The sequence below is a fragment of the Curcuma longa genome, chromosome 21 (assembly GCF_044706935.1).
Source record: "Curcuma longa cultivar G26 ecotype Majalengka, Jawa Barat chromosome 21, ITB_CL_G26_1.1, whole genome shotgun sequence".
Taxonomy (NCBI): Eukaryota; Viridiplantae; Streptophyta; class Magnoliopsida; order Zingiberales; family Zingiberaceae; genus Curcuma; species Curcuma longa.
Genome location: NC_133881.1, coordinates 12,722,231 through 12,735,389, shown reverse-complemented (window position 1 = coordinate 12,735,389; position 13,159 = coordinate 12,722,231). Strand labels below are relative to the sequence as shown.

Genomic DNA, 13,159 nt, shown 5'->3' with positions numbered 1-13,159 from the left:
TCGAAGAGACAAAGTGGATAAAAAATATAAAGAGGGGTTTTTTTCTTCTTCTTCTTCCTCCTCTTCTCCTCCTCCTGGTGTCTCCATCTTCGAGCCATGGCAGTTGTTTGGTGTGGTTCGATTTCGCCGGAGAAGCAACCGATGGATTGATACCCGAGCTCAAGAAAAGTTCAAGTTACTCATGATAATCCCAAATGTTTCACCCCACCGACTAATTACAACAAAATAAATATCGAATCCATGAATAACAGAGAAAATAATTAAACATTAATTTGGTCATTGACGTGTTGGAAGAAATTTTAGGTACATAATTAGGGAAAGAAATAATAAAGTTCAAAAATTATGATATCAGAAAACAAATTAAGATTCATTTGTTTGTTCTTCGATAGTTTCAATTATGCAAGGGTATCGTTGTAATATATTCTGGATATTGTGTAACATTGTTTAATTAATACACGTTATGCTATATATATTTATACTAATAATAATACATGTGTTTGTGTAGGAAAAAACGATGAGCCTCCGAAACTATTCCGGTGATACAGATTATCAATTCTCGATCCGATCGAAATATAGCGGAAGCGATTATATAATTTCACAAATTATTAATCAACACATGAATATAAATCAATGAAGAATTTAAATTTACAAAAAGAAAGTGTTTTATAGAAAACTAACCTCTTTGTAGTTTTCCTCTTTCGTAAATTCTGGGTGCGTAGAAACCACAGCCTTCCAGTACGATCCTTCTATTGACGGTAGTGTGTGGGCACTCCAAAATACAAATCTCAGAAATCAATTATTTTTCTCTCTTTCTTTCTCTCTCTATTCCTTGTCTCCAACTCATGAAAACATATATAGGGAGAGAGTGGCTATGGAAAACAAGGGAAGATCCTTTATTAAAAGAAAGATCAATCAAAGATTTTTCTTCTTCCTTTTTCGTTTTGTTTTACCGATTTATTTCAAGAATTTCCAAAATTCTTTTTCCTTTTTAATTGGTTTTTCACGGTAAAATCAAAAGACCTTTCAAATATTTAATATATTCCAAATATATTAAAGATATTATTAATATCCTTTTGGATAAATATTTAATATATTCCAAATATATTAAAGATATTATTAATATCCTTTTGGATATTACCATAATAATTCACAAATTATAATTATCACATAATTATAATTTTAATTAAATCTCATATTTAATTTATTTCCAAGCCGTTGGAATTATGGAAACAAATTTCCATTTTCACCTTTGATTTCTAAATTGCATTTTTAGCTCGTCATTGATAAAGAAGGCGTACTGGGGACCATGGACCTATAATAAGAAGCTTCAATAAATTGGATAAATAATTAAACTCTTTAATTAATTTATTCAATTTATTAATTCCATTATTACTCCACTAAAAATATGGAATTGCACTCTTCTTTATTATAGAATATCTTACTCTATGAAAAGAGTCGTCCATTGATATAATCATTACATACGGATTAATCCTCCATAGATAATTCATAATTGGAGCTAGGAAATTTTCCGTTTACCTCTCCAATTATTTTTAAACCTCATTTACCATTAATCCACTAGTGAGTGGTTCAATTTATAATTCCATTATAAATCGATTGGGCCCAACACTCAGTTCCAGAATTAACAAATGAGGGAATTATCTTTCTGCTTCCCGCAAGAAGGAATGGATTCCATATCTGTAAATTTATATTCCCAGCCATTCATTTCAAATGTAAATCTAAAATGCAAGTGTTGAGAATGCGTAATTGCAAACTTTAAACAAGCAAATTAAGAATTACATAGAAATAAATAGGAGTTTATAATTACTTCAGGATTAAGATCTATCCATATATGATCATCTTTATGATTTAATTTGAATTTCATAGTATAACGGAATTTATTATGAAATTTCTAATTAAATCGGTCCAAGTCTTACATAATCTCATTATATATAAATGCCCCCAGCTAGATGTCTCCACATCGACGGTCCGGATAAGACAGTCACATTCAAAATGTTCATGGGCCGCATTAGTGATGTTTTAATTAAAGATCCCATACTTTAATTAATTTCATCACAGACTTAATTTAAGTTTATTATCCATAATTTAATCCTCTTGTATATATAACTCTTATATATACTAAATTATGGTTACATCCAATAAACTAAGGATTTTACTATGATATTCAAAACAAAATATGTTCAATGATAAATGTCGCTTTTATTAAAAAAAACATAATCCAATTACAATGCTTTGAGGGCACTATTCCCAACAATCTCCCACTTGCCCTAAAGCATGTGGGACATGTCTCTAAGTCCAAGATTTAACATATGCCCCTCAAACACTTTTGCAGGCAGCGTCTTGGTGAATGGATCAGCGAGGTTGTCAGCAGACGCAATCTTGAGAATTGAAGCGTCACCTCTCTGTACTATCTCTCGAATCAAGTGATACTTTCTTTCTATATGCTTCGATCTTTTGTGACTACGAGGTTCCTTTGAATTAGCCACTGCCCCACTATTGTCACACCATAGAGTGAGTGGTTTATCCATATTTGGAACAACTTCCAATTCAGTTAGGAACTTCTTAAGCCATACAACCTCTTTAGCAGCTTCGGAAGCAGCTATGTATTCGGCCTCCATGGTCGAATCGGCTGTGCTAGATTGCTTGATGCTTCTCCAGACTATGGCACCGCCTCCAAGAGTAAACACTGATCCAGATGTTGATTTTCGAGTATCTCTATCTGATTGAAAATCTGAATCAGTGTATCCGTCTATTTTAAGATCTCCACCCGAATAGACAAGCATATAATCTCTCGTTCTCCGAAGATACTTGAGAATGTTCTTTACCGCTATCCAATGATCCATACCCGGATTTGACTGAAAACGGCTGACTATTCCCACTGCATAACAAATGTCCGGCCTAGTGCACAACATTGCGTACATAAGGCTGCCTACTGCAGAGGCATAGGGAATGCGTCTCATATCCTCAACCTCTTGTGGTGTCTTTGGACACTGTTCCTTGGAGAGGATGACTCCATGTCGGGTTGGTAGGTAACCCTTCTTGGAATCTTGCATTCTATAACGCAATAGCATCTTATCGATATAAGTAGCTTGAGACAATGCCAATAATTTATTCTTGCGATCTCGAACGATTCGAATTCCAAGAATAGAATTTGCTTCTCCCAAATCTTTCATTTGGAATTGCTTGGCTAGCCAACCCTTTATAGTAGATAATTTTTCCACATCATTCCCAATGAGTAGAATGTCATCTACGTAAAGCATTATGAATACCACTTTTCCATCCTTGATGTGCTTGTAGACACAAGGCTCATCAACATTTTGCTCAAAGCCATAAGATTTGATTGTTTCATCAAATCTATGATTCCACGATCTAGAAGCTTGCTTTAGTCCATAAATGGATCTAAGCAATTTGCAAACTTTTTGCTCTTGGCCTTCCACTATAAAACCCTCTGGTTGCTGCATGTAGATTTCCTCATCTAGATGGCCATTCAAAAAAGCCGTCTTGACATCCATCTGCCATATCTCATAGTCAAAATGAGCAGCAATTGAAAGTAAGGTGCGGATAGATTTAAGCATGGCTACAGGCGAGAAAGTCTCCTCATAGTCGACTCCCTCCTTTTGGGTATAACCCTTTGCCACTAGTCTTGCTTTGAAAGTCTCCACTTTCCCATCTACACCTCTCTTTCTCTTATAGATCCATTTACACCCAATAGGTCTAACCTCTTGAGGTGGATCTACAAGAACCCAGACAGAATTGGAATACATTGACTCCATTTCTTGTTTCATAGCTTCAAGCCACCTTTCTTTATCGGAATCTGTCCATTGCATTTTGAAATGACAATGGATCATCTTCCACCCCATCGGTGACGACAACATTTGCCTCTTCGTCTTGACGATAGCGGAGAGGTGGTCTTACTACCCTCCCACTACGTCGAGGTGGCATAATATCTTGGCTTTGTTCAGTGGTATCATTAATGGTTTCTTTAACAACACTTGTTGAGCATGGAATGATCTCATCATTGAGTAACTCCTCGAGTACAATCTTACTTCGAGGCTTGAAATCGGTCATATAATCATCTTCAAGAAAAATGGCATTTGTCGAAACAATTACCTTCTTATCTTGAGGATCATAAAACCAACCTCCTCTCGTTCCCTTGGCGTATCCCACGAACAAGCACACTTTTGAACGTGGATGCAATTTGCCAGTCTTTCCTTCCAACACATGTGCTGGGCACCCCCATATACGAAAATGAGATAAACTAGGTTTTCTCCCTTTCCACAACTCTAAGGGTGTCTTTTGGATTGACTTCGACGGTACTGCATTCAAAATGTAAGTGGCCGTCTCTATTGCATAACCCCAAAATGAGTTTGGCAGTGATGAGTAGCTCATCATGGACCTCACCATATCAAGCAAAGTGCGATTTCTCCTCTCAGCAACACCATTTTGCTGAGGTGTACCAGGTGCAGTGAGTTGGTACAAAATACCATGCTCTAGCATATAATCTTTGAATTCAGTATCAAGATACTCGCCACCTCGATCAGATCGAATGCACTTCAAAGATTTACCTAGTTGCCTTTCGGCTTCTGCATGAAACTCCTTGAACTTTCCAAAAGTCTCGGATTTTCTATGCATGAGATAAACATATCCATACCTTGAGTAATCATCAATGAATGTGACGAAGTACTCATAACCACCTCTAGCTTGTGTAGTCATAGGACCACATACATCACTATGTACAAGCTCTAGTGGTTCTTTGGCCCTATTGCCCTTTGCAGAGAAAGGTCTCTTAGTCATTTTTCCTTCTAGACAAGATTCACAAACAGGGAGAGTACCAATATTTAGCTCTCCTAAAGGACCATCCTTTACAAGTCTGTTTAATCTTTCTAAGGAAATATGCCCTAACCTTAGGTGCCATAGATATGTTTTATCTACATGAGAAACTTTTTGCCTTTTAGGTTTTGGATGTTCTACTTTAAACATTTCGGCATTAAGCAGTGGTTGTTCATGTGGTCTTAGAATATATAGTCCATTTTCCATCATCGCAGTACAAATAATACGCCCATTTCTCAAAATAACAATCTCATTATTATTAAAAGAAAGCGAATAAGATTGTTCATGCAACTTTGAAACAGAAATCAAATTTCTACGAAAACTAGGAATAAAATAAACATTGTTCAAAACCAAATGTCTATTATTAAAACTAAGTTTAATGACTCCCACTGCTCTTGCCGAAACCACTGCTCCATTGCCAACTCTCATCGTGACGGATCCCTCGGCAAGTTCTTCATAAGAATTAAGTAGCTGCAAAGAAGAACAAACATGATTAGTAGCTCCCGAATCCACTATCCATATAGAAGAATCAATAGTTACTAAACAAGATTCTAGAACAAGTAAATCATATTTACCTTTCTTCTTCTCCTTTAGGTCAGCGAGATACTTGGGACAGTTTCTCTTCCAGTGACCATCTACCTCACAGTGGAAACATTTTCCCTTAGGCTTTGCAGTGTCAACCTTCTTTTTGCCATTAGAATTCCATTTCTTTTGCTTTTTCTGAGCTCCCTTTGCTTTCCCATTATTCTTCCTTTTCAAACTAGCTTTGGAGGATGATGGCTTATTCTCGACAACATTTGCCTCACCTTCTTGGACCTTTCCAATGGAAATGGCCTCAAAGGTTTGCAACTCATTGAGTAGCTGTGTCATGTTATAGCTAAGCTTATTCATGACATAGTTGCTCTTGAATTGCAGGAAAGCTGGAGGCAATGATTCCAAAATCATACTCACTTGCGTACCATCATCTATGGTCGCACCATGGGTCTCAGCTTCAGTGAAGTAGTTAACCATGTTCAAAACATGTGCTCCAACTGATTGTCCTTTCTTCATCTTAGCATTCATGGCATTCTTAATGGCCTCATGCTTAGATTGACTAGACTGCTGACCAAACATAGCTTGTAGGGAATCCATTATCTGATAAGCATTCTCCACATGCTCGTGCTTCAGCCTAAGCACATCGCTCATACCGGCCAACATGTAGCCTTTAGCTTTGTTGTTAGCAATGACCCATTTGTCATATATTTCTCGTACACTACGAGAAGCACTCGAAGGAGGCTCAGAAGGACATTCCTCCGTCAAGACAAACTTGAGATTCTCACAGACGAGGGCAATGTTAATGTTACTCTTCCATTTTATAAAATTTTCACCAGTCAACTTCTCATTAAGTAAAGTAAGAATAGGAGCAGAAGACATGATTGCTGAAATTATATCACAAAGCAACATTTAATTAATTGAACGAATATCATAGGCAACAAATAAATTAATTTAGGAATCATAAACAAAGTGCATGATACAAATTTATTTATCCTACCAATTCCATGGAAATTTAATCTCACATTTAATATGCCGCCTTAGGGTCGAACAAATTAAATGACGATTAAATTAAGACAATCTTTATTAATAAATAAAACACTAAGATATCTCATATCTTCACTTTTATTTATTGATTACCATTTAATTTAGCCTAGATGCACTTAAACAATTTAATTGCACCCTTATGAATGTGACCCACTATTTCGATTTTAAAACCCAATTCATAATCGCCGCCTTAGGGTAGGTAAATTATGAATCAAATTAAAAAATCTTATCCTTTCGGAAACTAAGCCTTGAATTTTGATTCAAATGAAAACCTTCCTTAGGGAGGACGTCCTATGCGTCACTAGGCGCCATTTGAATCTCACGTTGCTTTGGTTAATAGTGGAGGCCGTAGGATTTATTGTCATATATCCTTCTCCCACTCATTATTATATAATTAAGATTTCTCAAACCCTAATTATTTAATATCATCTTATGATTTAGTAATTATTAAAAGTTCAATCTCATTGGGTTCTCGTAATTATGGTATCACATAATAAACACCACATAATTAAACATCACAATTTTTAAATCTAATTTAAACATGATGCATGATATAACAAAATAAACATAGGAATGACATAAAGACAATGTCATAATTTCAACCGTGTCCTTTCAATCACATTTTAATTGAAAGTATAAAATTAACAAATTAAATAAAACAATTTTATTTAATTCAAATTAATTTGGAATCTCTTGAAATTAAAGCACGTACAAGAGATTTGATTAAAACAAATTTTTAATTAATTAATTTCCTTAAAATTTGGATCACATAAAAAGGACTTTTAATTTGATTAAAACAAATCATAATCAAATAATCACTTTTTAACATTTACAAAATTAACAGAAGCCACACAAGATTAAAACTAATTTTAATCAAATAATTCCTTATCAACAATTGAATTACGTAAATGACTATCAACAGTAAATTGCAAAGACAAAGACAGTAAATAGCAAAGGTTCATGATTTAATATTCACATGATAACCTGGCTCTGATACCATTTTGTAGGAAAAATCGGTGAGCCTCCGAAACTATTCCGGTGATACAGATTATCAATTCTCGATCCGATCGAAATATAGCGGAAGCGATTATATAATTTCACAAATTATTAATCAACACATGAATATAAATCAATGAAGAATTTAAATTTACAAAAAGAAAGTGTTTTATAGAAAACTAACCTCTTTGTAGTTTTCCTCTTTCGTAAATTCTGGGTGCGTAGAAACCACAGCCTTCCAGTACGATCCTTCTATTGACGGTAGTGTGTGGGCACTCCAAAATACAAATCTCAGAAATCAATTATTTTTTTTTCTTTCTCTCCTCTCTCTCTCTTTTTTGTTTCCAACTCATGAAAACATATATAGGGAGAGAGTGGCTATGGAAAACAAGGGAAGATCCTTTATTAAAAGAAAGATCAATCAAAGATTTTTCTTCTTCCTTTTTCGTTTTGTTTTACCGATTTATTTCAAGAATTTCCAAAATTCTTTTTCCCTTTTAATTGGTTTTTCACGGTAAAATCAAAAGACCTTTCATAATATTTAATATATTCAAATATATTAAAGATATTATTAATATCCTTTTATTTTATAATATTTAATATATTCCAAATATATTAAAGATATTATTAATATCCTTTTGGATATTACCATAATAATTCACAAATTATAATTATCACATAATTATAATTTTAATTAAATCTCATATTTAATTTATTTCCAAGCCGTTGGAATTATGGAAACAAATTTCCATTTTCACCTTTGATTTCTAAATTGCATTTTTAGCTCGTCATTGATAAAGAAGGCGTACTGGGGACCATGGACCTATAATAAGAAGCTTCAATAAATTGGATAAATAATTAAACTCTTTAATTAATTTATTCAATTTATTAATTCCATTATTACTCCACTAAAAATATGGAATTGCACTCTTCTTTATTATAGAATATCTTACTCTATGAAAAGAGTCGTCCATTGATATAATCATTACATACGGATTAATCCTCCATAGATAATTCATAATTGGAGCTAGGAAATTTTCCGTTTACCTCTCCAATTATTTTTAAACCTCATTTACCATTAATCCACTAGTGAGTGGTTCAATTTATAATTCCATTATAAATCGATTGGGCCCAACACTCAGTTCCAGAATTAACAAATAAGGGAATTATCTTTCTGCTTCCCGCAAGAAGGAATGGATTCCATATCTGTAAATTTATATTCCCAGCCATTCATTTCAAATGTAAATCTAAAATGCAAGTGTTGAGAATGCGTAATTGCAAACTTTAAACAAGCAAATTAAGAATTACATAGAAATAAATAGGAGTTTATAATTACTTCAGGATTAAGATCTATCCATATATGATCATCTTTATGATTTAATTTGAATTTCATAGTATAACGGAATTTATTATGAAATTTCTAATTAAATCGGTCCAAGTCTTACATAATCTCATTATATATAAATGCCCCCAGCTAGATGTCTCCACATCAACGGTCCGGATAAGACAGTCACATTCAAAATGTTCATGGGCCGCATTAGTGATGTTTTAATTAAAGATCCCATACTTTAATTAATTTCATCACAGACTTAATTTAAGTTTATTATCCATAATTTAATCCTCTTGTATGTAGCTAAATTATTTATATTTTATTTGTTATAGGTGGTCTTACCCCGGTCAAGAAAGTCAAAGCTCATCTATGGGGAAGAGACACGTCGAACGAAAGAAATGGAAATAACCTTCCAACTGACTCAAACACCGGCTAACTTGAAGACTAACTGACTTAAAGACCGATTGAGTTGAAGACCAACTGACTTGAAGATCGACTAATTCAAAGACAAACTGACTTGAAGACCGACTGACCCAAAGACCGACTAGCTCAAAGACTGATTGACTTGAAGATCGGCTGGCCCAAAGACTGACTAGCTCGAAGATCGACTGACCAATCGTCCCGACAAAAGTTGACTTTCCAATTGGCTTCTAAGTCTTACCGAATTAACACTCTTGCCCAGTTGGCTCAGCTCCACTGACTCGACACCCCTCACTTAACATGTCAAACCCTCCACCCCAACCGCTTTAGCCTGCTTAATAGTTATAATACATGGATAGACATAACACGTAAGATGACATAGCACGTAGAACAACATGGTAACCTAATGCGTGATTAATACAACATAGTCTTTTATATTGCGAGATATGACTATGAGTGATGGGACCTTCCTCTACAATGATGAGATATTTTCTTTACAGCGGATGTGATATCTCACTCCTATTACACTATATCAAAGAAATCCACCTTTTCTAACCGAGGTACACACACATTATTCTTTACATCTATATGTATATCTACTCTCTTCTCCTATTCTTCTTCCTAACCTCTGGCCTGTGATCTAATATATTTGAGCATTCGGGTAGTTAAATCAGAGTACTCCTGACCTCCATTTCAATTCTTTTTATTTTTGAAGCATTATAAGATCTTCAGTTGGTCCAACTACATTTGGATATCGAGCGACTCTATCAACACCGAAGTCAGTTATTCGATGACTCATTTTGAGACGATCCCAGAGACCCAAACAATATTAAAATTTCCTCCTTTCTTCTCCACGCGTCATTTGGGAATTATTCTTGGATACGAGAAAACTCGATTTAATTAATTTGACCGTTCGTTCATCGATCTCAGCCATATCCACGAGATATCCCGACAGATTTCCACCGTCCATGTCATTCCACATACGATTTTACGGGTGCGTTGATTCTCGCCCGGCGTTTGGGGCTCGACCGCTCTTCGCCCCGTTCGATTTTGACTCCAAATAGTTTGGTAGGCAGCCAGTCCGGTCCAAGTCTTCGATTGTTACGTAAAAGAACTGGCACATGAAACCCGATCGATCGACCAGTTTGAATTTCGGTGTATAAATATGAAGGCCTGAATTAACCTCCTTCCATTCCATTGCATGTCATCCACACCCATTTCGATCAATTAGGCATTGAGAGAGATCCGATCCAGACTCATCCAGTCGATATATAAATTAGATCATGAAGATGAACTACTGCTTGTTCATGCTCTTCCTCCTCCTCCTTGCCATGTCGCCGTCACCGAACCATGGTCGCCGCTTGGCGACGTTCGCTGCCGCTGGAGAAGCAGCTGGTGGAGTGCTGATACTTGAGCTCAAGCAAAGCACGACGCCTGGCTCTGGGTCATCGGGCTGCACCAATACTCCCGGTAATCCCGGCGGCGTTTGTCCACCCCCACCCAGCAAAAGAAATTAAATTTAAGGAGGACATGCATCGAAGAAGAAGTTGCATGTGATTTGCATGAGATCAGTTAGTAGGAACTATAGCTAGAAAGAGTACGTAGTCTCAGGGGATTGAATTAATAATTTGGATTTGCAAAAAGAAACATCAATATTATATTATATTTGTTGTTTGTCGCTAGGATTTTTAACTAATTAATTAAAATTATTTGTGTTTCTGTCTTAATGTCGTTGTAATTTCCTTGAGGCTAGCTGTAGAATTGGTTAATTAATGCAAATTTAATTATTTATGGATTGTTTTGTTGTGCAAATGGTGTGAGTCAACTCTGCGAATTAGAGATCATGAAGTTATCAACATTATATATAATTGTTTCAACATTAACCTTAAATCATTCTTCAGCATATTATTTTAGAAAAAAATTACTACGACAAGATTACATATGGGATCCTACAATAGAAATTAAAAATATATAATTTAGTTTGTTGTGACTCAAACTCATTAGAGATATTATATCAAAAATGTTTGAAAATTAAGAAAGGGTAGAAAGGGTGCTCAAAGAGACAAGTCATGACAAAAAGAGAGGTGCTCTCCCTCTTCCCCGCGGTGTCCCTGTCGTCGAGCCATGGCCGCAGTTTGGTGGTTGCCGTTCAATGTCGTCAGAGAAGCAATCGATGGATTGATACTGGATCGAGCTCAAGAAAGGTTCAAGTACTATCATGATCATGATAATCTGGGTGTGACAAGTGGACTGTTTCGCTCCTCTGAGATGAACAACAAAATAAATATCGAATCCATGAATATGATCAGAGAAAATAATTAAACATTAATTTGGTTGTTAACGTGCATGTCTAAGAGAGGTTTCAGGGAGTTTGATAATATAATTAGGGAAAGAAATAACAAGTGGAAAGTCACCGTGGTATACATTCTTCTGCGCCTTCCGTACACGAGAAGTAGAAGGGGAGCAAAAAAAAAATAATCGTAGCTAAATTAATTAATCCAACTCCTTGAAAATGTCAACTCCTGAAATATCATTTTATATATTATATTAAAATTTAATTCATCTTGGCCATCTACGATATTTCCCAACAGATTTCCGCCGTCGATGTTACGATTTTATGCATGGACGCGTTATATAATTCTCGCCCGGCGTTTGGGTTAGACCGCTCTTCGCCCCACGCAATTTTGCTCCTAAATCAGCCGGTTCCTGACCGGTCCGGTCCAAGTCTTTGTTACGTAAAAACGCATATGAAACCCGACCAGTTGAATTTAGTCAACTCTGTGGCTGTCTTAATGTTGTTGTAATTTCCTTGCGGTCAACTCTGTGCAGTTAATCTAAATTTATTTATAGATTATTTTATTGTGCAAATGGGGTGAGTAAACTCTGTGGAAGAGATCATGAATAATTTTATCCCTTGGTTTTTTATTAATTAAATGTCAGGTCATTCTAATTTCAACAACATTACATCAATTTATAATTAATATTATAGAAAAAACTATTGCGAAATTAAAATTTTATGCAACACAAATAGACTCATATAGAGATTTTGTTTCAAAAAGATGTCTAGAAAGAATGTCAAAGAGACCTAGGAAGAGAGGTAAATTATATTCTTCTTATTATTATATAATTAATTAGAGAGGATCTTTTAAGCCTAAAATATTAATGGAGGAATGTTTGAAGGCGCTGAATCTGTTGATTTGCACCTGAATAAAATAATCATTTATAACCTATTAATTGGATAGAATACTAGTAGATAGACCATCAAAATTGACATTTGAAGAGAAATGACATGATCACAAGTATTATTGATAAAAATTATTTCTAAAACAACTAAATATATAGTTTAAATGGACTCAAATCCTAACCTTGTGAAACATGAAAATATTCCTAAAATTCTAACTCGATAAATAGTCAAAAAGATTAAAATTGCTTCTATTTCTTGTATCATTCTCTCCATGATAGAGAAAATTCATCGATCTTAATTTGAATTGTTAGCCATATTATTAGCAGAAGAATCATCATGGAAAGGAGTCAAATACTTCACATTAAAGACATCAAAAGTCTTCAAGTGACTAAGAGGGTGCAACTTGACAGCGATGACTGTGAACAATGATGCTCCACTTGATTTGTCGGTTAACACTTAACTAGATGGAATGTAAATAAAAACCTTCAAAATCATCCTTGTCTCTGCAGTAGTAGAAGCCAATGGTCAATGATGAGTCAATCGAGTCTAGAGGTAGGTGTTAGATCGTGATGGGATTGATTTTTTTTAGACTAAGGACCAAGGGAACTAGAAGTAGTATAAATGCCCAATCTTGTTGCCCCTTGCTAAAATCATGACAAAATCTTATAGCAACCTCAATGCAGACAATTGGAGCTCCACCTCGTTCTTCATCTTTATCACCACATCCAATTTTAGTATTTTCTACAGAGGCATTTGATTTCATTTAATTTGAGGGGTGCCACTGAATTTTGCAGAAGGTTTCT

At 35.1% G+C, this 13,159-nt stretch overlaps 1 protein-coding gene across 1 annotated transcript; it reads right to left on the bottom strand.

Moving 5' to 3' along the window:
* Positions 1-3,822: 3,822 nt before the first annotated feature.
* Positions 3,823-6,261, bottom strand: LOC141815202 (uncharacterized). The gene is made up of 2 exons (XM_074703120.1): positions 5,424-6,261; positions 3,823-4,820 (listed from the first exon to the last, which is right to left on the bottom strand). Exons 1-2 carry the CDS (start codon positions 6,259-6,261, stop codon positions 3,823-3,825), a joined length of 1,836 nt encoding a protein of 611 aa, XP_074559221.1.
* Positions 6,262-13,159: the final 6,898 nt, after the last annotated feature.

Bases quoted from the DNA above. Each gene is read 5' to 3' on its own strand.
- LOC141815202 (XM_074703120.1), bottom strand. From the start codon at position 6,261: ATGTCTTCTGCTCCTATTCTTACTTTACTTAATGAGAAGTTGACTGGT. The intron at 4,821-5,423 runs GTAAATATGATT...AATCTTGTCTAG, and splicing joins CCTAAAGGAGAAGAAGAAAG to AAGGAAAAATGACTAAGAGA.